Source organism: Paramisgurnus dabryanus, chromosome 19 (genome assembly GCF_030506205.2).
Source record: "Paramisgurnus dabryanus chromosome 19, PD_genome_1.1, whole genome shotgun sequence".
Classification (NCBI taxonomy): Eukaryota; Metazoa; Chordata; class Actinopteri; order Cypriniformes; family Cobitidae; genus Paramisgurnus; species Paramisgurnus dabryanus.
In genome coordinates this window covers 9154501-9181908 of record NC_133355.1, presented here as the reverse complement: position 1 = coordinate 9181908, position 27408 = coordinate 9154501, and the positions used below count along the sequence as shown (strand labels likewise).

The 27408-nt window shown below is 38.5% G+C and overlaps 1 protein-coding gene across 2 annotated transcripts in view; it reads left to right on the top strand.

Annotated features, from left to right (window-relative positions):
• Positions 1 to 18685, top strand: part of grin2da (glutamate receptor, ionotropic, N-methyl D-aspartate 2D, a) — a 100878-nt gene extending 82193 nt beyond the window's left edge. For both annotated transcript variants that reach the window (XM_065287918.2, XM_065287919.2), the window contains 6 exons: positions 26 to 151; positions 348 to 577; positions 1097 to 1257; positions 5637 to 5824; positions 9237 to 9469; positions 10805 to 18685. In XM_065287918.2, coding sequence (XP_065143990.1) covers positions 26 to 151; positions 348 to 577; positions 1097 to 1257; positions 5637 to 5824; positions 9237 to 9469; positions 10805 to 13801 — 3935 coding nt within the window. In that variant the 3' untranslated portion in view covers positions 13802 to 18685. The remainder of the gene's footprint in view (positions 1 to 25; positions 152 to 347; positions 578 to 1096; positions 1258 to 5636; positions 5825 to 9236; positions 9470 to 10804) is intronic.
• Positions 18686 to 27408: the final 8723 nt, after the last annotated feature.

Sequence of the window (27408 nt, the reverse complement as noted above, 5' to 3'; positions counted from 1 at the left end):
TTTCCCATTGTTTCCACCATTACAGAGCCATACAGTCCAGCTGTGTGGGTGATGATGTTTGTCATGTGCCTGTCTGTGGTAGCCGTCACCGTCTTCATATTCGAATTCTTCAGCCCTGTTGGATATAACCGCAGCTTACAGAGCGGGAAGAGTATGTTGATTTATATAATCTCTAGACGCTTATACGATATCAATGCAATCAGCAATTAAGGACTTGTTTATTACACTTAAACAGATTGTTATGGTAAACATGTTGTACCTTAAGCTGTATCCCCTTTAGGCTTTTATCATTGTCTGTGTTATAATAAGCCATGCATTATTTTGTTTTCCGTTGTTGTCCTCCTCAGAGGCAGGAGGTTCGAAGTTCACTATAGGAAAGTCTATCTGGCTGCTGTGGGCTCTGGTTTTTAATAACTCTGTTCCTGTGGAGAACCCAAGAGGCACCACTAGTAAGATTATGGTGCTGGTTTGGGCTTTCTTTGCTGTCATCTTTCTGGCCAGCTACACTGCTAACCTGGCAGCCTTCATGATTCAGGAGGAGTACATCGACACCGTATCTGGCCTCAGTGATAAGAAGGTAAACAATGATAATTTATTTATTAGTGTTTCAGGAGTTTAACCCAGCGATAATATCAGGCTTCAAGGTGACCCTGACTTGTTTTTAAAGGCATACATGTTACAGTATTATGAGCATAGTGATTGATTGTAAATAAAACGATTAGTTTATAATTGATGGGGTCATATTTATCATATGAGGTTAATTGTTATGTAAAAGCTTTTTGCTTGTGTGAGCCGAGGGAAGGCATGTTTAGAAATTTTTTATTAAAACTTTCTAATAATAATAATAAATAACATCATAGTCATTTGGATGCACACTATACATGTCTCATTTTAATTTAAAAGAGGGATAAGTCCAGGACAAATTATGCAAATTAACCACTGCCCTGTTATAATAAAACAATGATTCATTTTTCATTTGTTTTATTTGTTCCCTTTGGGTTTGCAGTCATAGTTAGCCAAATTAATAACTAACTGAAATTCATTTCTCAGAAAGCTCATGAAGTATCTCTCACCGGTGCTCCTCTGTTGTTTTTAGTTCCAGCAGCCCACTGATCAGTATCCCCCCTTGCGCTTTGGGACCGTCCCAAACGGAAGCACTGAGGAAAACATACGAAGCAACTATCCCAACATGCATCAGTACATGGTGCGACACAATCAGAGAGGTGTAGAAGAGGCCATCGACAATCTTAAGACCGGGTGAGTGAATGTGAATTTTTTTTTAATACAGAGGGTTAAAGTATAAAACTGCTGATGTTGGCACACCTGTGACCACACATCAATACTATTGAAAAAATTTACTTTTTTTATTTTGATTATTATTTTCAATAATAAATTATTTATTGAACATTTATGTTGGATATAATATTGCTACCCATAATAACACCTTGTAAGAAGAGTGGCTTGAGTTGTTGGGAAAAACAAATACTATGGAAGTTAATGGGTACTGTGGGCGCCAGACTTTGTTAAGACGATCATTGGTTTTCATGAGTCTTATGACTAGTCGTCATATGCCAGCCCAGTTTCACGAAATTACGTACCTATTATTCACATACATTTTTTATTATTTTTCGTGATACTGTCACGAATTTCTGTGTTTTTTCGTGATCGTATCACAAATCTCACAACTGTCATTGTCACGTATTGGTTACTCAACTGTTTTTGTCCTATTTTCTTACCATTGTCGCTTCGGTTTAGGGTTAGATTTACATAAAATTACATCCCTATACCCAAATCCAACTCTAACCCTAACGCCAGGCGACAATGGTTTAAAAATCAGAAAATATAAAAAAAAATCAGAAAAAATAGTATAAACCAATACTTAAAGTGACATCCTAACTCAAACACCAAATCTTACCCTAAACTGGAGCGAAAATGGTTTGAAAATAGGAAAAGCAGTTGAGTAACCAATACATGACAATGACATACAAACAGAAATTTGTGATACGGTCACGAATAAAACATGGAAATTCGTATTTCCACGAAAAATCATGAAAAAAATCAAACATTTACGTGACTATAGGTACGCAATTTCGTGAGACTGGGTTTCAGCTGAATTGCGACGAAATGCAGTCATGAGACGTGAGAACCAATTTTGACGCAACTAAACCAGGATATTGTTTAAGTCATAGGATGACTTTAAGGCATTCTTGGCAAATTTTCAGGTGAACTTTATCTTTAAATCACAAGTCTGCAGACCAGGAACCTCATTTAGAAAATGCTATATAGAAACCATCCTACAGTACATTTGATCTTATGATCATTTATCAAAAATCCGTACGTGCGATTCATAAAATGAAAACGCGTATACCCCTTTCTTTCAGATGTGAAATCTATAAACCGCAAATGAATTTGAACTTGTGCGCAACTGAGCAGTTTCATATTTCCGCTTTTAAACGATGCCTTATGGCGCTTTTCCATTGCATAGTACCCCACTGTTTGGTCTGGGTCAGGTCGGGCCTGCTCACCTCACTTTGGCTTGGTTAGCTTTTCCGTCGAGTTTAGTAACACTTCTGAGTGGAAGTGATTATAGGCGTGTCGTTATATTTGCGCTGCCTACTGCTGTTACATCATACAAGTGAGAGCGTCGTTGTACATTCCCATACATTCATTATTTCTCAGTCCACCACAAAATTAAAATTGACCACAATAGATGTTTGCACATTGCATTTATCACTACCTCCGTCTCACATGACAGTTTCTGTACAAACACCCGTGGCGTCGGTTGATACGCTCCACTGAGCCTCATTGAAGTTGCATTTAAGCATATATGCGGACGTGCGCGTTGCGAATGTGCCAAAACAAACTACAAGTCTGGAAAACAACTTGTATGGTGTTCCTGATTCTCAACCTGTGGTTGTTTTTTATTGCTAAAAGAGAGTTTGGGAATTTATAGTAGAGCACAGATGACAACATGTTTGCTTGAGACAGCGCAAGCTAGCATGAAGGTAAAGCTAATTTTTTACATTATAGCGATGCCGGTGGTAGTGACGATTATGTCAGATCAATCGTGATCTACAGTGTTTTCACATCACGTTTTGGTATCATCTCGGGTTGCTTGGAACCCCGACCGAGGTGGTACTAAAAAATTTATTGGTTCTACATACTGCCCCCAGTGGAAAGCCCCCAAAAGTAAGCTGACCCGACCCAAACCGTGGGGGACTATGCAATGGAAAAGCAGCATAATTAATGTCATAGACGTATAAAAGAGCGCTTGTCAATGTTTAAACCATTTTAGTGCAGAAAGAATAGCTTATATTTCCAAAAACCGTCAGCAATCGGACAAGGAAAAGTGTGTACCTCTGTTGCGCAAAGCACTTTTTCATGTCAAAAACTTTTCTGTGGATTTTGGCATGCACACTTTAAAAATCAAATATGTGCATATGCACCCTTTATAAATGAGGCCCCAGAAGATGCTTTTCCTAATTTAGCTTTTTGGCCTTATTTTGAAAAATATGCATATTGTTTTAATCATTCGAAATCCAGGAAACTGTGAAATGTTGTGCTTCAACATCAAAGTGTTTGCGCTGTGTTTCTTTGAAGTGTCCAACTTAGCAAATGAAAGCCCTTAATCTCGAGCATTAATGCCGACCCTAAATCAGACCACGGATGTGTTACGTCCCATAAAATTAAGGTGTTCTTTTAGGCAGTGGATAAAGCAGATGTGCTCGCAAGTAATTGACGGATGTGGGTGACATGATGGATCACAACAGAGGCGTTAATTATTTTCTTGGCTGTCGCTTTTCGTCTCCGTTTTGAAGAAGGGTGTTGAGATTGACTTTCATCTCTGGTGCAATGTCATTGAAAGGGCCAAACAGTCGCGAGGGATTTCTGTAATTGTTACAATTGTTGCATGTTACAGATAACAAATGCTCAACATCGACACTTTAGGTTTTTAATCCAACTTGCAAAATAGCAAATTGCTTCAATGAAATGAAGCTGCAAATGACCTAAACTCTCCTTCCAAATGATTGCTGTAAATCTGGGCTTCTGGTTTCCATAATTGTATGTGGATGAGAAAAAAACGCAGGATTTGGGATAAATGCTAATAGTTCGCTGGTTCATCATAACGACCATTAACCGCTTTCAGTTTGACACTAGTATAAAAAACCAAGCTTTTAAAAAGCTTTGCTAGACTTTGTTTTAATGTTATACAAAGAATCTTTAAATTTTTCATCCGCGAGCGTTTAATCACCAATAGAGCAATTCTGTAGTTGTGTATTATTCATTCGCTGCACTGCATCATAAGACTTTTCATAGTTTCAGAATTATTAAATAGCAGTGTGGTATCACTAAAACAGCCACACTGTTCCTGGATCAGCATCCAAACCTGAGTATGTATGTATATCTATAATTGTGCCATCTAAAGCTCAAGCACAAAAATGGCATGAATATGCATCGCCCCACGATTGAGTTTTTAAAAAAGGTCTTGCTTGCGGCTGGAGTAAAAAAAAATCACAAAGGACATTCTTTGCATGCCTTGTTGTGAGGATTTCATCCACTATTCATTTATGATTTCAAGCTGTGGAATAAAAGACAACAAGGCAGGTTTCAAATGCACCATTAGTTGATTTTCAAAGGCACGGTGTACCTCGGCCACCCACCCAATTGGTTTCCACCTTACTGTTCTGTGTTACGCTGTGGAGCGGTATTCCACGATATCAAATGCCCGTCTTTGTGTGTACTTTACTCTTGCTTTAACCTCGAAGATGTGTGACTCATTTTCCCCCGAGGGCTTTTTTTGTTGGATATAAAATTTCTGACAAAACCTGCCACCTTGAATGCTAATGTTGTACTCGGTGGTCTTCGAAAGCCAAGTGGAGCTTGTTAATAACCTCAAGGTGTGCTTCGAAAGATAGTCAAACGAAAGTAGCCAAATGAAAAATTCTGTAATAGGCTGTCAGTATTGGTTTGGGCTAAACAGATGTCGGCGTGTTACAAGGTGGGAAAATATGATTAAAAAATAAGAGAAATGTTGATGCACATACTGCGAACCTAAACTGTAGTGGGGTACGGACACAAGCGTCCTCGACTTCTTTGAAAGGATAATTCACTTTTTTTGTGAGTAAACAAGTATTACGAATATGCAGCTTTAGGATTGAACTGGATTTGACCTTTGGGAGTAAATTGTAATAAAAATTATTTTAAATGCGCATCTTACCAAACATCACACATTTGACTGTCCCTCAATAACTAATCTCCACTTTGGAAGTATGCTAATTTTTCCAGTACAGATATAACAGAAAACAAGTCAGACTGTTTTCAAATACAGGCCAATTTCAGGTCGCTGTGCTATTTTCTGTGTTTATTTGAAGACCAGTGGCTGCAAATGAGTCCTATTATACGCTGCTCATTTCAACAAAGTAGGCAGCCAGACAATACGAGCGTTCTCTGCAAATATTCTCACACAATATGCTCGCGCGCATATATTATCACATTTATGGCGAAGAAACAAAATGTGTCCCAGAGTATTTGATTATCCGCCTGCAAATATGAAAGGAGTATGCATGCTGTTGTTGCTGCATGCAAGTGCCTGTTAACCTTGCATAATTTCCTGCATGGTCCTTATCCCTCTGCAGAAAACTGGATGCCTTTATATATGATGCAGCTGTCTTGAACTACATGGCTCGTAAGGACGAGGGCTGCAAAGTGATGACCATCGGATCTGGTAAAGTGTTTGCCACAACAGGATATGGCATTGCGTTACATAAGAATTCCCGCTGGAAACGACCGCTGGACCTTGCACTGTTACAGCTGGTTGGAGACGGTGAGAAATCTCTACAGTGGGTTTTGTTTTAGACTTCATGAATTTTTGCAGCATCTCTGTGCTGTTTTATATGGTAATCACTATTGAACATGTCAGAAACGGTATGAATGTGTTGACCATGGACCTTAAATTTGAAAGTTATATAAAGTTGAATTAAGTGTCATTCATTGGGATAGTGTGACTGCAAAAAGAGAAGAAAGAGAAAAAAAGTTTTCCTAGTCTTAAAATCTTCACACACTGAAGTATGCGTTTTTTCATGTTCGTCATCCTACAAAGTTGTCACCCACAGAAACCTTGCACACTGAGTACCAAAGGGTATTAAGTAATCTATCTTTATTTATTGGAGTCTTTATAATGTTAGCACTATTCACAACAAATGGATGAATTACATTAGCAACAAGCTATTGTTTAGCACAAAAAGGTATAATCTTTGGTACATGAAGGTTGCCGGTTCAAATGTTATGGTCAGCAGGTTGCGATTGAGGTGCCCATGAACAAGATGCCTTATTCCCAGTTGCTTCCTGGGCACTGCACTTGTTTGTTATACTTTGCGGTGCAAAATGAAGCCGATCACTTTGTCAGATGCTATTCTGGATTTTGACGTTTGCTTGTACGGTGGTTCTAAATTGTTAAAACCCCTCTCAAAATGATAGCTATAGATGCGAGAATCGCAGAAAATGTAAAATGACCTGTAATTATTTTTTATGACAGACGAAAGTTTGTTTTTCTGATGGACGAAAGTTTCAGAGGCATTGTGAAACACCTCTCAAAATGCTTGCTACAGATGCGAGAAATGCAGAAAATTTAACATGACTTGAAATAATTTTTAGTACAGATAAAAAATTTTTTATGACGGACAAAAGTTTGTTTTTATGACGGACGAAAGTTTCGGAGGCATTGTGAAACACCTCTCAAAATGCTTGCTACAGATGCGAGAAATGCAAAAAATTTAACATGACTTGAAATTATTTTTATGACGGACGAAAGTTTGTTTTTATGATGGACGAAAGTTTAGGAGGCATTGTGAAACACCTCTCAAAATGCTTGCTACAGATGCAAGAAATGCAGAAAATTTTACACGATCTGAAATAATTTTTTATGACGGATGAAAATTTGGTTTTTTGACAGACGAAAGTTTGTTTTTATGATGGACGAAAGTTTTGGAGGCATTGTGAAACACCTCTCAAAATGCTTGCTACAGATGCGAGAAATCCAGAAAATTTAACATGACTTGAAATAATTTTTAGTACAGATAAAAAAAATTTTATGACGGACAAAAGTTTGTTTTTATGACGGACGAAAGTTTCGGAGGCATTGTGAAACACCTCTCAAAATGCTTGCTACAGATGCGAGAAATGCAAAAAATTTAACATGACTTGAAATTATTTTTATGACGGACGAAAGTTTGTTTTTATGATGGACGAAAGTTTAGGAGGCATTGTGAAACACCTCTCAAAATGCTTGCTACAGATGCAAGAAATGCAGAAAATTTTACACGATCTGAAATAATTTTTTATGACGGATGAAAATTTGGTTTTTTGACAGACGAAAGTTTGTTTTTATGATGGACGAAAGTTTTGGAGGCATTGTGAAACACCTCTCAAAATGCTTGCTACAGATGCGAGAAATCCAGAAAATTTAACATGACTTGAAATTATTTTTAGTACAGATAAAAAAAATTTTATGACGGACAAAAGTTTGTTTTTATGACGGACGAAAGTTTCGGAGGCATTGTGAAACACCTCTCAAAATGCTTGCTACAGATGCGAGAAATGCAAAAAATTTAACATGACTTGAAATTATTTTTATGACGGACGAAAGTTTGTTTTTATGATGGACGAAAGTTTAGGAGGCATTGTGAAACACCTCTCAAAATGCTTGCTACAGATGCAAGAAATGCAGAAAATTTTACACGATCTGAAATAATTTTTTATGACGGATGAAAATTTGGTTTTTTGACAGACGAAAGTTTGTTTTTATGATGGACGAAAGTTTTGGAGGCATTGTGAAACACCTCTCAAAATGCTTGCTACAGATGCGAGAAATCCAGAAAATTTAACATGACTTGAAATTATTTTTATTACAGATAAAAAACATTTTATGACGGACGAAAGTTTGTTTTTATGACGGACGAAAGTTTGTTTTTATGACTGACGAAAGTTTCGTAAGCATTGTGAAACACCTGTCAAATGCTTGCTACAGATTCGAGAAACGCAGAAAATTTAACACAGCCTGAAATTATTTTTTATGACAGACAAAAGTATTGGAGGCATTGTGATTGACACAACGTTAGGTTTCGAACGAGACTTTCGGACTTTGTGTGAAAACATTATTGCTCCTCTTGCTTGCTCTTGGATGCTCTTCTCTCTCACTCTCTCTGTATCTTTCTCTTTCTTTCTTACACACTTGTATGCATTAATTGTTTTTTATAATTTTGATGAGTTGTTCCATCATGATTAAGCACTGAATGAGAATGGGAGCTGGGAGAGTCTTACTAAAATCTGATACGTGAAATTAGAAAAAGTGTCACAACAAACGAACGCAATAATGAATAGCCAAAGGGTCACTTTAGAAAACACCACAGTAGTCAAACAGACTGGATTTTTAATTTTGTCATGTATTTTGATTAGAATTCTTATTAGGGTTGATTTTGGCTGTTTGAATAAATGTGATGAAACATTAAAATTTCAGTTCCCATGATTAAATTTCCCATTATTGAAGCTATTACCCAAGACATACTTCAAGGCCATATTGCTATAAATTGAAACATAATTAACCAGGAGGTCAATCCAGTCATTTTTGTATGGTTTATACGGATTTAGATTGAGCTTCCCTTATTATTTTGGAGTAAATCGGAAATCGTCAACATAGAGTCTACATCTAAATCCATGTGTTGTTTTTTTCTGCCGAAAACATGCCCCTATCGTGCCTGTATTTTCTTTTTCCACAGTGACATTCTCACTTTGATAAATGCACTAATGGCTATTGTTGTGAGGTAGGCCCATCAGTCTAGAGCTTTCATCTCCAAACTACTCTGGGCTTGTCTTATCACAGGGGCCCTTAAAACAGGCCATTTCAGACCTCCATCAAAGCTGTTATTATTCGCCTCAGTTTTTCTTTCTTTCCTTTTCCCTGGCACTCATGATTCTTTTCCTTTTCTCCGTTTTTTTTTCCATTTTCACCTTTTTGTGAAGACGGTCACATAAGCAAAGCTACACCAGGATCTCTGCTGTCTGGAGATTTAAATTAAAGACTCACTTTTGGCAACAATAGTTTTCGAATCCTGTTCCCTTTGCGGGTTATTTTCTTCATTTTGCATCCCTCTCTATCTAATGCTCATCTTATTCTCTCATCCCCGGTTTGTAGGCCTGTGTATCTTTCATGCCTCTTATCATCTCTACCTCTATTTCAGATGAGATCGACATGCTTGAACGGCTTTGGCTCTCTGGAATCTGCCACAATGATAAGATCGAGGTCATGAGTTCCAAGCTGGACATAGACAACATGGCTGGAGTCTTTTATATGCTTCTGGTTGCGATGGGCCTAAGTTTGTTGGTGTTTGCATGGGAGCACCTTGTCTACTGGAAGCTCCGTCACTGTATGGGACGTTCTGGAGGACTGGACTTCCTGCTGGCTTTTAGTCGGGTAAGTAAACGCACTAAAAGCTAAAATATTTAATCAGGATTAATCTCATTGTGTGTTTGTATTTAAGATGTTAATGCACTCAGAAAACAGAGCTGAATAATAGGTGTAATTATTGACCTCTGCAATTAGTGTAGCTGTACTCGTAAGAGAGTCTATGTGTGGATTTACAGTATGCAACACTGCTCTTTACTTTTCTCGTTCGGAAAAAATCAATATATAACAACTTTCTCCATCTCATTTATGGACGTAATTGTACATGAATTAAGATGTTTTTGCCGCTGGGCTGGTTTCTTCCGCTTTTCTTTGCTTTAACGTTTCTGTAAATGACTGCGTTTTACTCGTGGGTGATATTTCAATTGTTGAGCTTTAATGATAATTAAATATCACCATACGGCGAATGCAAATGACTTTTGTTAAACTCTCCGTCTGGGTTTAAATTTGTGAATAAATTATCCGTAAAGAATGCGTTTCTCAATTTACAGAGAAATGTATGCTCTGCTCAGGGTGTCTGTGTGCGTGTGAATGCTTGGCAATGGGCATACAGAATGAAATTTTAATGGTGTTTTATCTGAACATATAATTTATTCAATAACTCAATATAAGAGAGTAAAAATGAGTGTGCTTTGAAAAGATGCGTTGAACTGAAATCAGTAATATAAGCAGTATGAACTTGAAATATGAAAAAACAAACAAATTTCAACTGATTTGCAAGAGAAGTGTTACATTATACTTTACACATTCTTGTTACCTGCTAGTAGAGAACAAAGTCTGACACAAAATAATCTGTAAGAATCAAGCAATAAATCCATGAAATGGAACACTGTGGCACTGTATATAAATAATTCTCACATTTCTAAAATGTGATAGCACATCCAGCATTACCACTGAACACACAGAGGGATTTTATTAAAGCCCCGCCTCTCATAGAAATGGATAACAGAGAAAGCAGATGACAGAAGATGGATCATTTATTAATTCTGTATTATCTGTCTTATGTGCTTACAGTGTGAATAGAATGACAATAACTTAAAATTCTCACTGCAAGCAACACTTTTAAAGAGGGAATTGTAGGGCAGTAAAATTTGATTTGATGGGACACTCAAATAGTGAGGTCAGCATAGCCATTACCTCAGAGAAAGAATAGCTAAGCTTACAGTGTGTACTCCTGGATCATCTAAGCCCATAGTGCTTTATGACTTCGTTATTATGGTAATGTTTCAAGTCTTTACAGAAACATTTTTCAAGCATCTAAATCTGTCACAGAGGGGAACATTATAATATCCTGTGCCTCCAAACTATTTGCTAAATAAATTGTTTGCTTGTTATTTCTTACAGGGAATGTACAGCTGCTGCAATTTCGAGGATGAAACAGCTCCTGGAGGTTCCCAAAGCACACTTTCTCAGTATCATCATGTCTCTACAATTCCTCCTCCTCCCCCACCTCATGTGATCTCTACATCTATGGCCAATCCCCCCATCCCTATGGCACAACAACAGCAGCAGCAACAACAACAGAAACAACACCACCAGCAGCCACCGCCATTATACAGCGCCCTTCTCCCTGGCTCAACTCCTTCAGGTGGACATTCTGGCATGGCTCTAGGGCCATCAAACAGTCCCATTCTTGGAGCACCAATGCCTTGCTCTACGTTCCTACCACGCCATGATCGGAGATTAGCTGTGGTGGATCGGTGGACGCGTCCGAAGGTGGGCCCTGAGAAAGCCAGTGGTGTAAACAGTGGGATTGCAGACTTAACACAATTCCAGAGTATGCCCCCTCACTGGGGTACAGGAGTAAGTGGAGGGGAGGGGAGTCTGGATGAGTACAAGAGATACTATGGCCCAATTGATCCTGAGGGTTTAGGGGTCTCTGCAGACTCACAAAATATAGTAACTCAAACTCCAAAAACTAAGCATCGAGTGACAAAATCCACTGGAAACCCAAGGGAACAACCTAAAGGTCAAGTGCCCGCCGGGCACTTACCCATTAACCCTACTTTACCACATCCCTCTTCACCTCAACAGTTCTTATGGAGGAGAAACAGCTTCTCTAAAAGGAAGGGCTCAGGGGGCCCATTATATGAAAACATTCTTCCCCTTGGAAGGAGAGGTGGTGGCAGGCATGGAATAAGAGACGGGGGTAGCAGAAGGGGACGTCGTCCTCCTCCCATTCCTCTACCTATACCTGTGCCTCTCTGTTCCCCTACCCAAACTCCCCCCTCACCTTCTCCATCTATTTGTTACACAACTACATCTTCCAGCAGCTCTAGCACCTCCAGTTCATCCTCTTCCTCAGAATCAGTCTCACGATCCAATTCTCCTTCTTCTTCATCTTACACATCATCACAGAGTTTCAGGTACCGGGAAAATGTGTATGAGGATTATGACACAGAGCTTACAGAGGAGTCAAGCTTGCTATTGGGTAAAAGAAAAAGTCGTTCACGTATGTCCTCTCGATCGCTGCCCAGCAGTCCTCCACCACCACCAATACCACCACGCAAGCCTTGCCCACAGAAAGCGCAGATGCGAGACAGGGCAGGCAGTCAGCTTGCTCAACTTCAAGAGTGGTGGGCATCTTGGGGAGAGAAAGAAAAGAACAGAAGAACAGTTGGTGACAGAGAAGTGAAGGAGGAGAAACGACATCACAAGGAGAGGGAAAGAGAGAGAAAGAGGAGGAAGAAAGGTAGAAAGAAAAAGAAAAGAGAAGAGCGTGAAAGAGAAAGGGAGCGTAAAAGACGTAAAGTGAAGAAGAAAAAGAAAAAAGAGGAGAAATCCAAAAGAAAGGAAAGGGAAAGGCGATCGGAGCATGAAGAGGGAGATATTGACAGGAAAGATGTTTTTGAAAAAGTTGTAGGACAGGAATACACTTCATATCCTGCACTAAGACGAAGCTCTTTTCGAAAAAAGAGTGAAAGCTCTACAAGAAGTTATGACTGGGATATTAACAGGGATGGAGTAAAGAGAGAGAGGGATGATCAAGGAGCTGAGGATGAAGAGGGAAGTAGGGGAAAAGAAAGGCTTCACAGAAGTCCTAAATCACATCGCCACTCCAGGCCAAGGTCTAGCAACAAACATTATTCCACCTCAAACAAACCTTCTTCAACCGTCAAATTTTGGGCTAGTGGCAACCCAACTTCAGAGTCACCATCAACTTTTGTACCCCTGCTTCCACTTTCTAAAAGACGAAAATCTATTGGAGCTGAGAGAGATGAGCGAGGAAGAGTTGGAGAGAGTCGCCCCCTCTTGGGAAAGAATGAGAGAGGTAAAGCTTGTTCGAGAGAAGGACTGTCATTTCACGAATGGGATTCTGAGGATGAGGAGGAGTCAGAGGTGGAAAGAAGAAGACCAGAAGGACAGGGGAGACGAAGAGAAAGTCGAACAATGGACTCAGAGTCCGACAGGGATAGAGAAAAAACTGTTGAGATATACACAGATGATGAAGGTTCCTCAGGAGAGTTTGGTAAGTTTGAGAGATATTGGGAGGGTCACGAAGGAAGAGCAGTTGGAGGCATTGGTGGAGGTGGATGGTTTTTTGGCACTTACCCTGCCAGAGAGAGAGGAGGAAGTATAAATAGTAGAGATGACTCATTTTTGGGATGGGGTGGTGGAGAAAGCAGCTTGGGGTTTGGAACGGGATGGGGATCAGGAGGCTTAGGAAACCAGCGGCCTCCCGCTCCATTAACTCCTCCTCCCCCTCGAAGATATTGGTCTGTAGACAAGTTACCACTGAAGACTGAAAAGAAATCTAAAAGCAAATCCCAAGAAAAGAGTCGTGGACACACATCTTGTTCCTGCCAGTCGCCCCATCACTCTGCCAGCACTCACTCCAAATGGAACCGAGTGACTTCTCGCAGTCAGGAGGAGCTACTTCCCCACTGCCACAGTTTCAGTAGCAGTGTAAGGCCCAAGCGGCAATCATCAAAACCAGATCGGGTTCAGAGCCAAGCAAAATCTGGAAGCCAGTCCAACCTCAATGCACAAAGGTCGCAGCGTTCAGACCGGTCTCGACAACCACCATCTCCTCCTCAGAGTCTACCACCATCGTTGCCCACTCCCATGGTCCCTGCACTCCCAGCACCCCCAACGTCCTCTCATCATATACACGTTCCTCCACCTACCTCATCCTCCTCAGTTTCATCGCCTTCAGTTGTCTCATCCACTCCTGGTGCACCACAACCCTCTTCTCTGTCCTCTTCTAGTGCTAAGCTTCAGTATCAGAAACTGCGGTCTGTACCCCAAAGGTATCAATCCCCACATCTTCCCCTTAAAACCAAGAGTCTGTGCTCTCGTCGAGGCTCTGCCCAGTTCTCCAGTGTGGAGAGTGAGGTCTGAGAAACATATTTAAATGAGGAACATCAGCAAGCAGCCCCAATGGGCAATCAAATCACCTGCTCATGCTACAAACTGTTAACTGTTCATAACAGTTGGGTTGTTTTTGCTGGCACCCTCCTCTTGCACAAAGCTATAATGCTCCTTGATTGGATTGGAATGACATTTAAATTGTAGCCCTTTCTCTTTATTGGTGTAAGAATGGTACTGCCATGCTGACAAATTTTGTTGATGTTAGCAAGGCTATTCATATGGCTTTTTCTCTTATTTTTGGAGGCTTTAAGGTGGCATGTCAATAACATGGGTAAATGTGATTTTTGGAGGGGGGGAGTGTTTTGCTGCTCGGTGGCTCAGGAACGATTTTTCAAGGGGAGATTCAGAGGTCAAAATACAAAGTCCTAATGCCCCACCCAATCTTCTTTTGCTCTCAAAGTTAAATCATGGCATTATTGTTATGTATATGTTCAATATATCTCAAGGGAAGCATTCACAAAGGAAAGTAGCAATCCATTCTCTCTTTTCTGAGCATATTCCTTGACTCCACCTCCTTCCACAAACTAACATATTCCAGTCTGTGTGTTGTTGTCAGTGTTCGTAAACCTGGAAACAGGGTAAGTTAGCCATGACTGATCACACAATGGCTTACAGAAGCTGAATGCCAAACTTAAGTGGAGCTGATGTACTGTCCTGTTACACTGAAATCATTACACAGGTCCTCATGATTCATTCATCTCCCTTGAGCAATACATAATTAACTACAAACGACATTCAATACATATATTTTATATTATAAAGTTATTTTATTATATATGTACATATATATATAGTATATGTTTTGTGATCTGGTTTAAAATAGTTGTGTTCAGTTATTAAAAATATAAGCACTGTGCTGTATTACAGTAGGGCACATCTTTCAACTACCTATAATCGGTGGCAGCCCTTCCCCTCTTGACTGAATGTACATGTCGCCATGACAACACAGTGTGCTGCAACCAAGAAGACACTTTTAAGATCGTAGCTTTCTCGAGAGACACCTTTTTGTCAGAGCCAGTTAGGGTAGTTTTGAATGATGTTGTTTGGAGTGCAAGTAAGACAGGGCTAGCCATACTGCAACACTGTCCTCGCTAACAACAATGTCAGTGAGCGAAAAGAGACATGTCATTTTTCAGAGAGCGATAAGTGAAAAAGAGCGCTGTTTACAGTTGAACACTGTGTTTTTACACCGTTTTTTACAAGTTGCTCTGTTCTGTCATTTATAAGGCTCAGACATGATATTCATACTTGCTTAGCAAGTAGCAGCAAGGTACAACTAGTCAATTGAGAACAGAACAGATTTGCTGATTTATACTTTTCAGACATATATGTGATTTAGAAAGTAAGCCAGATTTCTCTTTTCGAGTTTTCTGTTAACTGTGAGGAATATACTGTACTGATAATCAGGTTGTTTGGTTTTGCTTTCATCATTAGCCTAAAGCTAGCATTTTTGAAGTGATTGCTATAATTGACTGTGAATATTGCTAAGGGCATATACATGTTTGGCAGCAGGTCTGAGTCAATTATGTTTTATTTTGTTTATTTATATTGCATTTAAAACACATGTGGCCTCTCTGTGTTTAATGTTTTTTGTGTTTCTTTAGGTTTAGATTACTAGGTTGATTACTGATGTTTTTATTTACTGTATGTTGGCTTGACACTTGGGTTATGGAGTCCAACTCCTAGAGCTCTCAAGCTACCAAAACCACAGAACTTAACACAGTCCCTCAGGCTATTCAGTTTTTTTAGACTAATCAGACATACATTTTTACGGAGCCCCTAAGGGGACATGGAGCAAAAATGAAATAAAGTTTAGTTTCGCGTGCGCACGTGAAACTTTCCCGTGCGCATGTGAAACTTTCGCTTTCACGAAAGTTTTTTTTTTTTTTACTCCAGTGTCACCTTAGGGGCTCGGTACATTTTGCCCTTGCAAACAGTCTGGTTTATATTTTTGGATTTAAACTTCATCTCATCCACTCTAGACTACCGTGTACAGTTAAAGAATTCCCCCAAGAATGAATATTTTGTCATTAATTACTCACCCTCATGTCATTCCACACCCGTATGACCTTCGATTATATTTGCAACAAAATTGAGATATTTTTAATGAAATCCGAGATCAGCCATAGACAGCAATGCAACTCAAGCCCTAGAAAAGGCAGTAATGACATTGTAAATTAGTCCATGTGACTACAGTGGGTCAATTTACATTTTATGAAGTGACAAGAATCCTTTTTGTACTCATAAAGTGAGCCTGCATGCATGCGTTTAGCGGCGTTGTGCGTCAGCCATAGACATATATGTACATAGATGTCCCATTAACGGCTCGCATCTATGGATTGGCTCAGAAAGCTCTGGGATTTCATTAAAATATCGTAGTTTGTGTTCCGAAGATAAATAAACATCTTTAGGGGATGAGAAATACATTTTAATGGAAAATTTTTTGATTAAATCCGAGATCAGCCATAGACAGCAACGCAACTCAATGCCCAGAAAAGGCAGTAATGACATTGTAAATTAGTCCATGTGACTACAGTGGGTGAATTTACATTTTATGAAGTGACAAGAATACTTTTTGTGCTCATAAAGTGAGTCTGCATGCATGTGTTTAACTTCGGCGTCGTGCGTCAGCCATAGACATATATGTACATAAATGTCCCATTAACGGCTCGCATCTATGGATTGGCTCAGAAAGCTCTCAGATTTCATTAAATATATCATAGTTTGTGATCCGAAGATAAATAAACATCTTTAGGGGATGAGAAATAAATTTTAATGGAATTTTTTTTTTAAATCTGAGATCAGCCATAGACAGCAACGTAACTCAAGGCCCAGAAAAGGCAGTAATGACATTGTAAATTAGTCCATGTGACTACAGTGGGTCAATTTACATTTTATGAAGTGACAAAAATACTTTTTGTGCTCATAATGTCAGTCTGCATGCATGCGTTTAACGAGGTCGTGCGTCAGCCATAGACATATATGTACATAAATGTCCCATTAACAGCTTGCATGTTTGGATTGGCTCAGAAAGCTCTCGGATTTCATTAAAAATATCTTAATTTGTGTTCTGAAGATAAACAAATGTCTTTAGGTGGTGAGAAATTCATGGCAAAATCTTCGGATTACATCACGAATAAATAACACTTCTATTTTTAATGCTTTTTAAACGCTTTGTCAAGCCAGCATTGTAATTTGTCTTGATAAAGTTTACTTGTTTACATTTTAATTACATTGTATATTGTTACTTATGTACATGTGTATTTATGCATTTATATACGTTTCAAGTGCATATTTGACACAGAACTACGCACAGGCTAATTGTTTTCGTGTGCTTGTAACTGCGTCTGAGCCATATTAAGCTTATTTGTTGTATGCTGAGCTTTTTAAAAGTCGTACTAATTAATTGGGGTATATTTTGTTGTCAATGGGCTAACCAGTAATGTCAAGGGACTATAGAGTATCGTATACACAAACATTCGGAAAATTGGGAAGGCAGTAACACAAATGACCAGAATGAAAACACTGCCTCGCTCTCACAGATCTCAACGTAATTCTGAGTAGTTTATCTTGACATTAACATTAATATTTGGCAGCTTATATACGTGTATCCTTTGACTCCAACTTTGTTGTGTAATACTTGTCTGAATTACTTTATATATAGATGTACCTCATGTATGTGTTTGTGAAGTTTAGATAGCAATAGAGAAATAGCTGTTCAGCGAAGCACTATAGCTGAAGACAAAAACATTGTTTTCGAACATTTCTCGATAATTAAGATGTGTTCCATGTAAAAAAATCGTTTTCGAGTTCCCTATCCATTCCAACGCACACATCAATTCAGTAGACGGCTTCGATGAAATGTTTGGGCTCAACCGGCAAGGGCCTTAAGTTAAGATTTTATTTTAATTTTCAAATTGATTCAAATATCAGGCATATTGCACAAAGTATATTAGGAAAAAATGCCACCCTGAATCTTAAAAAGGCCTTTCTCTATAGACACGTGTCTTGTTGTGTTGATTGTGTCTTTGACAGTAAATGTTTTTGTTTGTTTGTTACTTTGTTTATTACTCTAAAGATAAGCAGCAGCATTTAAATATAAACCTATAGTAAAGAAAATGATATATTTCAACAAATAACATGCATATATATATATATATATATATATAGAGTTATATGTAATGGTTATCTACTAAATTTTTCTCTTTGAATTAGTCCTCTTTTGTCTCTTTGTCCTCTCTCTCGTCTCATAACAGCTGACATCAGAGACCAGTCTCCTACTGTGTTTTAATGAATGACATGGCCACCCATCGACCACGATGAATTTATGTTGCGAATTACCCAACGCTGTGATTGAGGTGTGTATGTGTCTCAGTTTTGGAATGTTGAGAAACGACTTTTGAAGATAAACTTGCAAAACAGCCGTAGGCTCCCGACTGTGCTCACTACGAGCATCCATCTTGGGCTAGCGAGTAGTTTTTAAGCAGACAGCCACTCTTCTGAGGCACGGATTGAGCCCGTATAGCATCAAAAGTTTCGCTGTCTGCCCGAGTCTGGGTCACATGATGTGGTACGTGTATGTGCGCTCTGTCTGTGCCAAAACTGCAATTTTATGCTGAAAACACATTCAAACACATGCAATGCTGCTCTGTAATACTTTATTATTATGTAGCTGAGCAGAGCCAGTTATGTTTTACGCCACTCTGTGCCAGGACGGTAGTGTTCCCCCCGGTACCACTGTGTTAGGTTCTTGTGCCATATTCCTCGACGTAGAGGAGACTCACGGGGGGGTCACTCGCTGGGCCGTACGACCATGGGAGACTAATACTATGCTGTGCTGCGAGCAGAACAGAATAAAAGACTTTTAATACAACAGTGTTTGGTCTTTTTGTCATTCTTTGTAAAAACCTTTTAAAAAACCATGAGTAGGTGGTCACTTTTATCAATGGAAAAAACTACAATGCATTTTTTGTAGCGTTTTACATTGCACAGTTTGGTTCTGTTGCCGATAGGAAAAAAAGAAGTACTAAAGAGATGTCGATGTCTCATCCTCATGCGTTGTTTCCCCTAGACGGTAGTGAGATTAAATAAAGAACGAATGAAGACTCAAAGTCTCCGGTTGATAATATCACATGTGGGATTCCTCTAGGGAAGCTCTTTCTGTTTCAGAAGAGATCTGAACATAGTCTGTTCTCAGATTTGCAATGATACCAAAGTCTACAACGAAAAGTCATATTGAAGTAGTACATCCTAGTTAAAAGTACAGACATGGACAATATGAGATGCCAGACTGGTTTATATTTATTAGTGCTGGTTTGGTGCTGATCTACGGTAGCTGGAACGTGTTTCTGGTTCCTGTGACTCAGTTGGTAGGTAATTGCATTAGCAGCGCTGAAGGTCATGGGCTTAATTCTAGGAAACACATACTGAAAGGATGAATGGATTAAATGCCATAAATTGGTTTGGATAGAAGCGTCTGCCAAATGTGTAAATGGAAATGTGATGCTGGTTGATATAGGCAGTCTTGTTGCTTCAACTAGTTAGGCACACAACTCGATATGCTGTGTGCTGCACTGTAAAAAGTTGAATTAACTTAAAAAAATGACTTTAATTGGTAAAACCTATGAAAGTTAAAGGGACACTTTTTTTGAAAATAGGCTCATTTTTCAGCTACCGAGTTAAACATTTGAGTTTTACCGTTTTCGAATCTATTCGGCCGATCTCTGGGTTTGGCGGTACCACTTTTAGCAGCTTAGCATAAATCATTGAATCTGATTAGACCATTAGCATCGCGCTGATTAGACCATTAGCATCGCGCTTGATATTTTTCCTATTTCAAACTTGACTGTTCTCGAGTATCGCGTACTAAGACCGACAGTGCAGCAGCGCCTGAAAATAGTCCCCTTGGTAACTTTCAATAGCTGGGTACCGATGGTACAGCAGCAAAGTCCTTGTTTATTACGCAGGGTGGCCATTCATGCCAGTTCCGCCGGACACGTCCCAAACATGTTTTCGGGTGCATTCTCCAGAAGTCGCATTGCTCGCCGCATACGTCATCGAGGTTCTCACATTTCAGTTAAAATACATTAAAGAAAATTAAGATTTATTTCTTTTAAGACATACAATCATTGTAGTTTCATTCTTACCTTGAAATGTAACGGTTGCATTTCTGAAATTAAACCCGAAATATTAACCCTCTGGGGTCCGACCCTTTTGGGACACTGTCAGAGGTTCTGACATGCTCTCACGTTTGGTCTTTTTTCAGTTGCTCTAAAACACATTAATGGCTAATATCACATAACACTGTATTCAGCACAAACTGTGCTATAATAATATGTAAGATTAATGTATGTACATGTTTGTATTTTTAAGTAAATGATGTTTATGCATGGTTAGTAAAAAAAAGAAAACAAAAAGTTGCTGAAATAAGGCCAAGGAACACATCCTAAACATTTGTAAACAAGCAAAAAAGTTATCTACTCTTGTAGAGTAGAGAATTTGCTACAAAAAGATGTAAAAACCATTTAACCCACTGACTCACATGAAACAATACATTGATTTAACTTTTGTAAGACACCTTTTGCTGTGTAAAGGCAATATGCAAGGGCGGGTCAATGGTCATGAATATTGATGTGTTTCACACCAGAGACCCAACCCCCTAATGGCTCAGTGAGGAATGTTGGGACAAAAGAATGAATGCGGGGAGACTTAAAGAGAGAATATTTTGCTTGTAGTTTAAAAAAAATAGGTTACAGTAAAGTACAAAAGACTTAAGACTTTATTTTTATCTGAAATTAGTAAAATAAAAGTCTTATAGGGTTGCAAAAAATGCTAAAAACATGAACAATACAATAGAGTTAAAAAGCTTTATTGTAATTATCAATAAAGAAGCATCATTGTAATTATAAATAATAAAGTAACAATACATGTAACAATATTCTATATGACCAGTACAATATGGCTCTAATTAAAAGAAAATTATTCTAAATGTCAGCTATGAATGTACAGTTTGGTGTGCATCTAAAAATACTTCACAATATTAAAAATAAGGTATACATTTGTAAACCATCACACACTGTAACTCTTTAAGAATGGAGTTAAATGTTGTCGTGCCATTTTTCAAAACAGTTCCTATTTAACTGAACACACAATGGAACATTACATGTTTGTCATCTTCTGGGTGACTCATGTGCACATTCCATGAAATAGTGCAGTATCTCTCTCTTGACATTACTCTGGCAGGAAAAGGCACGGAGAAAACATCGTCTTGTCTCCAGTAGTGCCTGATGGAGATCATCTTTAGTGCAGGAAAGAAACGCAAAGTGTGTAGAACCACATCAATATCAGCCTCTGTTTTCCATGACAGAATGGACCTGCTGCTGCTTGCCTGGATGTTGGTCTTGACTCTTTTTGCAACAGGTGCCTTATCACTGTCAGTGGTAAATCTGTAAATAAATAAATAAATAGTTTCGGTAAATAAATGGTTTCGGACCAATTTTAACATCACAGTTGATATGCGGCCAGGTCTCTGGATTTTTTAGGCTTCTCCACCTTTATATATAATAATTTAATTATAAGAAACGTTGAGACATTGATAAATTATAAAAGAAAGACGTTTAACCTATCGCACGAGTCCACCACGCACATTTACAATGCACCTGTTGCAACGGTGTTTAGCGTCTCCGCCAGCAGCAGGACCTTCAGCGCATCGGGGAATATGAAGAACTGAATAAAAACCTTAAATACTGTGCATAATCTATAAAAGACTTCTTTCGGTAGTCATGTAAAAAATGCGGTGTAAAGCCTTGAATTTTAATTGATGCATAGCGAATATGTAAGGTAAGGCAACCTGCATGTTTATTTCGTTTTGTTTTGATTTATTATTTTTCTGCACCCCGCCGCGACTGCGAGCAACAGAGCAGCCCCCCTCCGCTTTTTAAAAAATAGTGTTGATAATAAACATTTAAACTAACACTGTTATATGCTGAAAATATATATATTATATAGACGTTATTGTAGGCAAGTGAATTGTTGATTTGAGAGGCTCATTTGATCAAACAAGTCGTCGACGTTAGCTGTCCACCGCTATCCGCTTGGTCATTATCAAAAACCTTAATTTAACAAACAAAAAAGGCTCTAAAATAAATAAAAGATATTTTATAATTTTGACAGTTAAAACTGAACTGTTTAATTGCTGCAATAGTCATACAGCTGTTAGGAATCTGTTTTGTTATTTCTGCGGATTTCTTTTGCAAAATCTATGCGGAATTATTTTAAATGTTTTAAAAAGATCTAAGAGAATGGGAGCTGTGGATATTACAAAACAATAAAATATTTTATAATATAGGCCTATAAAATGTATATAATATTATATAAATGGATGTAAAGTGTAATAAAAAATACTGAAGTAAATAGAAGTTCTTCACTAAAAGAATGATCGTATTTTTAATCGTGATCAAAAGTTTGAGCAAACATCGTGATCATCATTTTTCCTGTAATCGTGCAGCCCTAATAGAACCTTTTAATTACAAGGGGACGAAATGTAACTTACACTTTATGAATTTCGGGTTCGTTTCTGCATGCCCCCGTGCGTCTTGTATTTTCCAAATTACTAAGCAAAAGTAATAGTCTACTAATAAAACAGAAAATCCCGCAAATGTGACTTACCCTGCCTGTATGAATGTCCGTCGCATTTCTGCAAATGCCCGCTGAAGAGGAGAGTGATGCTGCCACATTCCTACAAGTTTTTAATAATTAATATAATGTATTCTCCACAGTACCAAACTTATAAAGCAATACTAAGGCGGTAAAGCATAGTTGAGATAAGATAATTGGGTACATAGATGCGCTGTATATCTTTGTTAACGGGCCATTACCGGACATATTTATGGCTAAACATTAACACATTACAGATCTCCGGACACATTTACAGCACATCGATACTGCATCGATACATTTACACCCGAACAGATAGTCGCGTAAACAAGACTTGTTGAGGCATAAACGCTAGTCAAAATATATTCTAAATAGTGATATTGTTTTATGACATATTGTATATTTACATTACACTATACAATCATACTGTTTAACGCATGACATGTCTCCGGGCGCATTTACAGCACATCATTACACCCGAGCAAATAATCACGTAAAGAAGCCTTATTGATAAGTCGGCATGAACACTATAGTTATAGTAGTGATATTGCTTTATAACATATTCCCATTACACTAATCAGCATACGGTTTAATGTAAGAACTATCATTTTAATGTAAATACAAGTTACGAGACGTTTATATAAAGTCATTATGAATATCTGCTTGCAAATAGTCAGTATACAGTATATAAAAGTTTACATCACACAACATTTCAACAAATGTAGGTAAAACTTACTCTTCAGAAATTATATCCTCAGCTGGATCAAGTCGCTCTTCAAAATAAAAACGTTCATCGTCGGAGTCCTGCTCTTCGTCTGAAGAAACTGTGAACTCTTCCTCGCTGTCCAGGAGCATCTGTAGAGCTTCCTCACCTGTAAAGCGTGTCATTTCATTTTCCCAGCGCATCGATAAGTGAATGAAACTGTCAAAACTTGCTGCTTCTCAAAGCATTGTTTGGGGGCGTTGATCTTGTTTGCATAGCCCGCATCAGGTAATTTCCATATGAATGGCGTGCACGCGGGTAGGTGGGATCACATTAGTGCTAATGAGGTTGAGCAAGAAAAACTGTACCTCTCTTTACTTACATGTCGATTACACAAACAGACAATGAGTTCTTCAGATTTTAATTACATCATGTAAAAGTAGACATTTCAGGCTTTCTTTAGACACATGTATCATGTTCGTGTGACAAGTATTGGCGGAGTTATCAGTTCATGTTTGTAACGTGTTTGAGGAAGATGGTCAAGGAGACAGAGATGTCGAAATGCACTCCCTGTTTATTTTCTTTATTTGCCAAAAGCACACGGTTTTGTTGTTATTATGAAGGCACTCACATTAAAGTAGACACTTCACAGTTTCTAATGATGTATTACATGTATGTGTATGATTATGAATGACGGAGTATTTTAAGTGGATGTCACAGGAAACAGGAAAAAATACGTCAAAACGCGGCCCCGCGTTTTTGGACCCCAGGGGGTTAAACCTTGATGACGTATGCGGTCAACCAACGCGACTTCCGGAGAACGAACCCGAAAACATGTTCGGGACGTGTCCGGCGGAACTGGCACGGATGGAATGAGAGTATAGATCCTAGCCATATCGGCCTAGAAAATCTCAACTTTTAATTTTACGTCGGTACATGATGTAACTACAGAAGAGTCAAGTTTGAAAATTGGAACAATATCGAAACTCATTTTTGATGCTAATGGTCTAATCAGATTCAATGGATTATGCTAAGCTATGCTAAAAGTGGTACAGCCAGACCGGGAGATCAGCTGAATGGATTCCAAAACAGTAAAAATCAAATGTTAATCTCTAGGGGAGCTGGAAAATAAGCTTGTTTTCAAAGAGTGGAGTGTTTCTTAAATTTTTCACTTTAAAGGATAGTTCTGCAAAAAATGATATTAAACCCATGATTTACTCACCCCCAAGCCGTCCGAGATGCTTATGTCTGTGATTTTTCAGACGAACACATTTTCAGTTATTTTAGAAAATGTTTTAGATCTTTCAGTTAATCAAATGTAAAGTTACGGGGACCACTCCTTCAAGTCCAAAAATGTGCATCCATCCTTCACAAAAGAAATCCAAAAGGCTTCACGGTGATAAACAAAGGCCCTCTGAGGGTAATCTGCGCTGTTTTGTTGTAGAAATATCCATATTTAAAACTTAAAAATGAAAATAACTAGCTTCCGGTAACGCCGCCATCTTAGTTGCGTCTGCATTCAAGATGAGAGTGTACCAGTTTATGGAGGGTTTTGTGCTGCTGCTCTGTGCCCCCGCCCTCCGAATTTGTCATACATCACTAGGAAAAGTGCGTACACTATGCTGATACTCTCTCCTGAATACAGAGGAGTCTAAGATGGTGGCGTTACCGGAAGATAGTTATTTTCGTTTAGAAAGTTTTAAATCTGGATATTTCTCCAACAACACCGCACGGATTACCCCCAGAAGGCCTTTGTTTATCATCCTGGAGCCGTTTGGATTTCTTTTGTGAAGGATGGATGCACATTTTTTGGACTTGAAGGACGTGGACCCTGTAACTTTACATTTGATTACCTGAAAGATCTAAAACATTTTCTAAAATAACTGAAAATGTGTTTGTCTGAAAAATTATGGATGTATGCATCTCGGACAGCTTGGGGTAGAGTAAATCATTGGTTTAATATCATTTTGCCTGAACTATCTCTTTAAAGTATTTTTAACTTAAACATATGAAAAAATGTAAATTCTTTAGGTGTTACAAATTGAAGTAATCCAACTTTTTACAGTGTGGTGATCAGCTATGATATATGAATCAGACATGTGATTAAAACCACGACTAGGAGCTATTAAATCCTAACCTCAAAGAAAGAAAGAAAGAAATAGCAGATTTGTATCCAAAGTGATACAGTACATGTAATGTATTAGCAACTTGTATCTTCAGGGAAAAATCCTTTCTATTCCAACAACCTTGGCTGTATTGAATTGCATAATGCCCACAGGTATATCTGCAGTAGCGTTGCTTTCGCTCTCCTTGCCGTAGTTTTTGTGCTGAATCTCCAGTATAGTTTATTATCTAATGCCAAACAGTGATTTCTGCACATCAGCACGCGTGCTCAATGTCAATGAGTGAATGTTGTGAGAAATATTGAAAAGAGGAGATAAGCGAGCCATTGGCTGCTGAGGTGTTAGTATGCAGGAACATTAGAGATAACACAACTCGAAAGAAATATAGGCCCACAAAATGCAAGTGACAGCAAGTTTACATGGAGTGCTATTGCTTTCTCTTTTGAACAGAAGCAGGTAACTAGCAATACTTTCCTGGAGAGAGAAAAGCGAGGGGGGTTACCGTGGGTTACCCAAGTAAAAGATTGAGCATTTATCAAAGACTACTGCAATTAAATTTTTCTTCCTCGCTTCTGTCTTTTATGTGGTGTAGGTCCATGAACTCGCTCTTTCAGTTTTTAATTAGTTACAAATGCAAGATTTATGTTACTGCACTGTTTCCACCTTAGGAAACATAATTAAGTGATGGGGGTCATTTACTGCAGATTAATGAAGGAAATATGAGGCAATGCTTTACCTTTCAGAGCTGTGGGTGAAGAGAAAAGAACTGTATAGAAAGAGAGAAACAAAAAGGCTTTTTCAATATATTCAAAATATATATTTTTAATCACTGTCAGTCTTCTGTGTTCACTTGCTGAATAGCAGCGTTTTTATGCTAGTTTGTGATTTAAACAAACATTGATTCTGAGTCATTTCAATTACGCCTTATCACAAAACCAATTTCGTGTTGTGCCAATGGAGTCTCTATCTAGACTTGGAAAGATTTTTCTTTCTGTAGAGAATGTAGAGCAGAAATCAGGCCAAGGAGAAAGCAGATAAGAAACGAACGATTCATACAGGAGGATTTGAAGGAAGTGTGGGCGAAGGACAGCGAAAAGAGATATTGGGGATTAGGGAATCTGGAAGAGCCAGATTAAAAGATAAACAATAATTTCAAATTAATTTGACTGTGTGATTTTGACATAGCGGTGATAAACGCCTGCCTTTGGTAAAATCTTAATAGAGCTCCTGCTGTAAACTAATGGTGGGCTGTGTGCTGAAGCTGGATTACAGCATGGGGAATAGACACTTGCAGTGAGATTATCCTACATGAAACCTAGATGTAAATAAAGTAGAGGGATTAATGCCACGATATTTCTATCTATGAAGCTTATTCGGGTAGCAACAATGTTATATTTATATTTAATACAGTATTTTGTACAGAGAGCTTGTGCAAAATGATATACATCTACTAATTATGAAAGCAAACATTTGTTTTCTTTTACTTTATAAAATCACAAACTTGCATATCTGTACATTTTGTATATTTTGATTATTAATAAAGTGTAATTTACTGTACATGTATGCAGTTGGTAGATGCTTACTGTAGATTCAAAACGACTTATTTGATCACAAATAAACCAGTTCCCCTATACAGGAACATAAAAATCTCATATTGCGCATTCTCGTACCATGCCACAAGAGGACAGCATGTCCATTGTTCCTTACAGGAAATTCCCACACAGAGACATTAAACACAGCGCTGCTCATAAATCCACATGACAACCAATTATACAGCCTTCAGCCTACTAAATTCACTACAGCCGTATTTAGGTCAAGAACCTCTGTGGCAGACAGCATTCAAAAAATACGGCCCGCCCGTCTTGACGCATTAAATAAACCAATAAACTACTGTGTGTAGTGGTGGATAAATGTACTGTATCCTGCGCACGTGCCGCGGTTGACAGCAGTGGGGCGCTCTCCGCGGCTTTACCGGGCTAGCTTGACAAGGGAAATCTCTTTTTTTACACACGTTTTGGACATGTTGACCTGCAGAACTGATTATGCATTAATAAAACTTTACCAAGCCACTGCAAAATGAAAGCATTTTACATAAC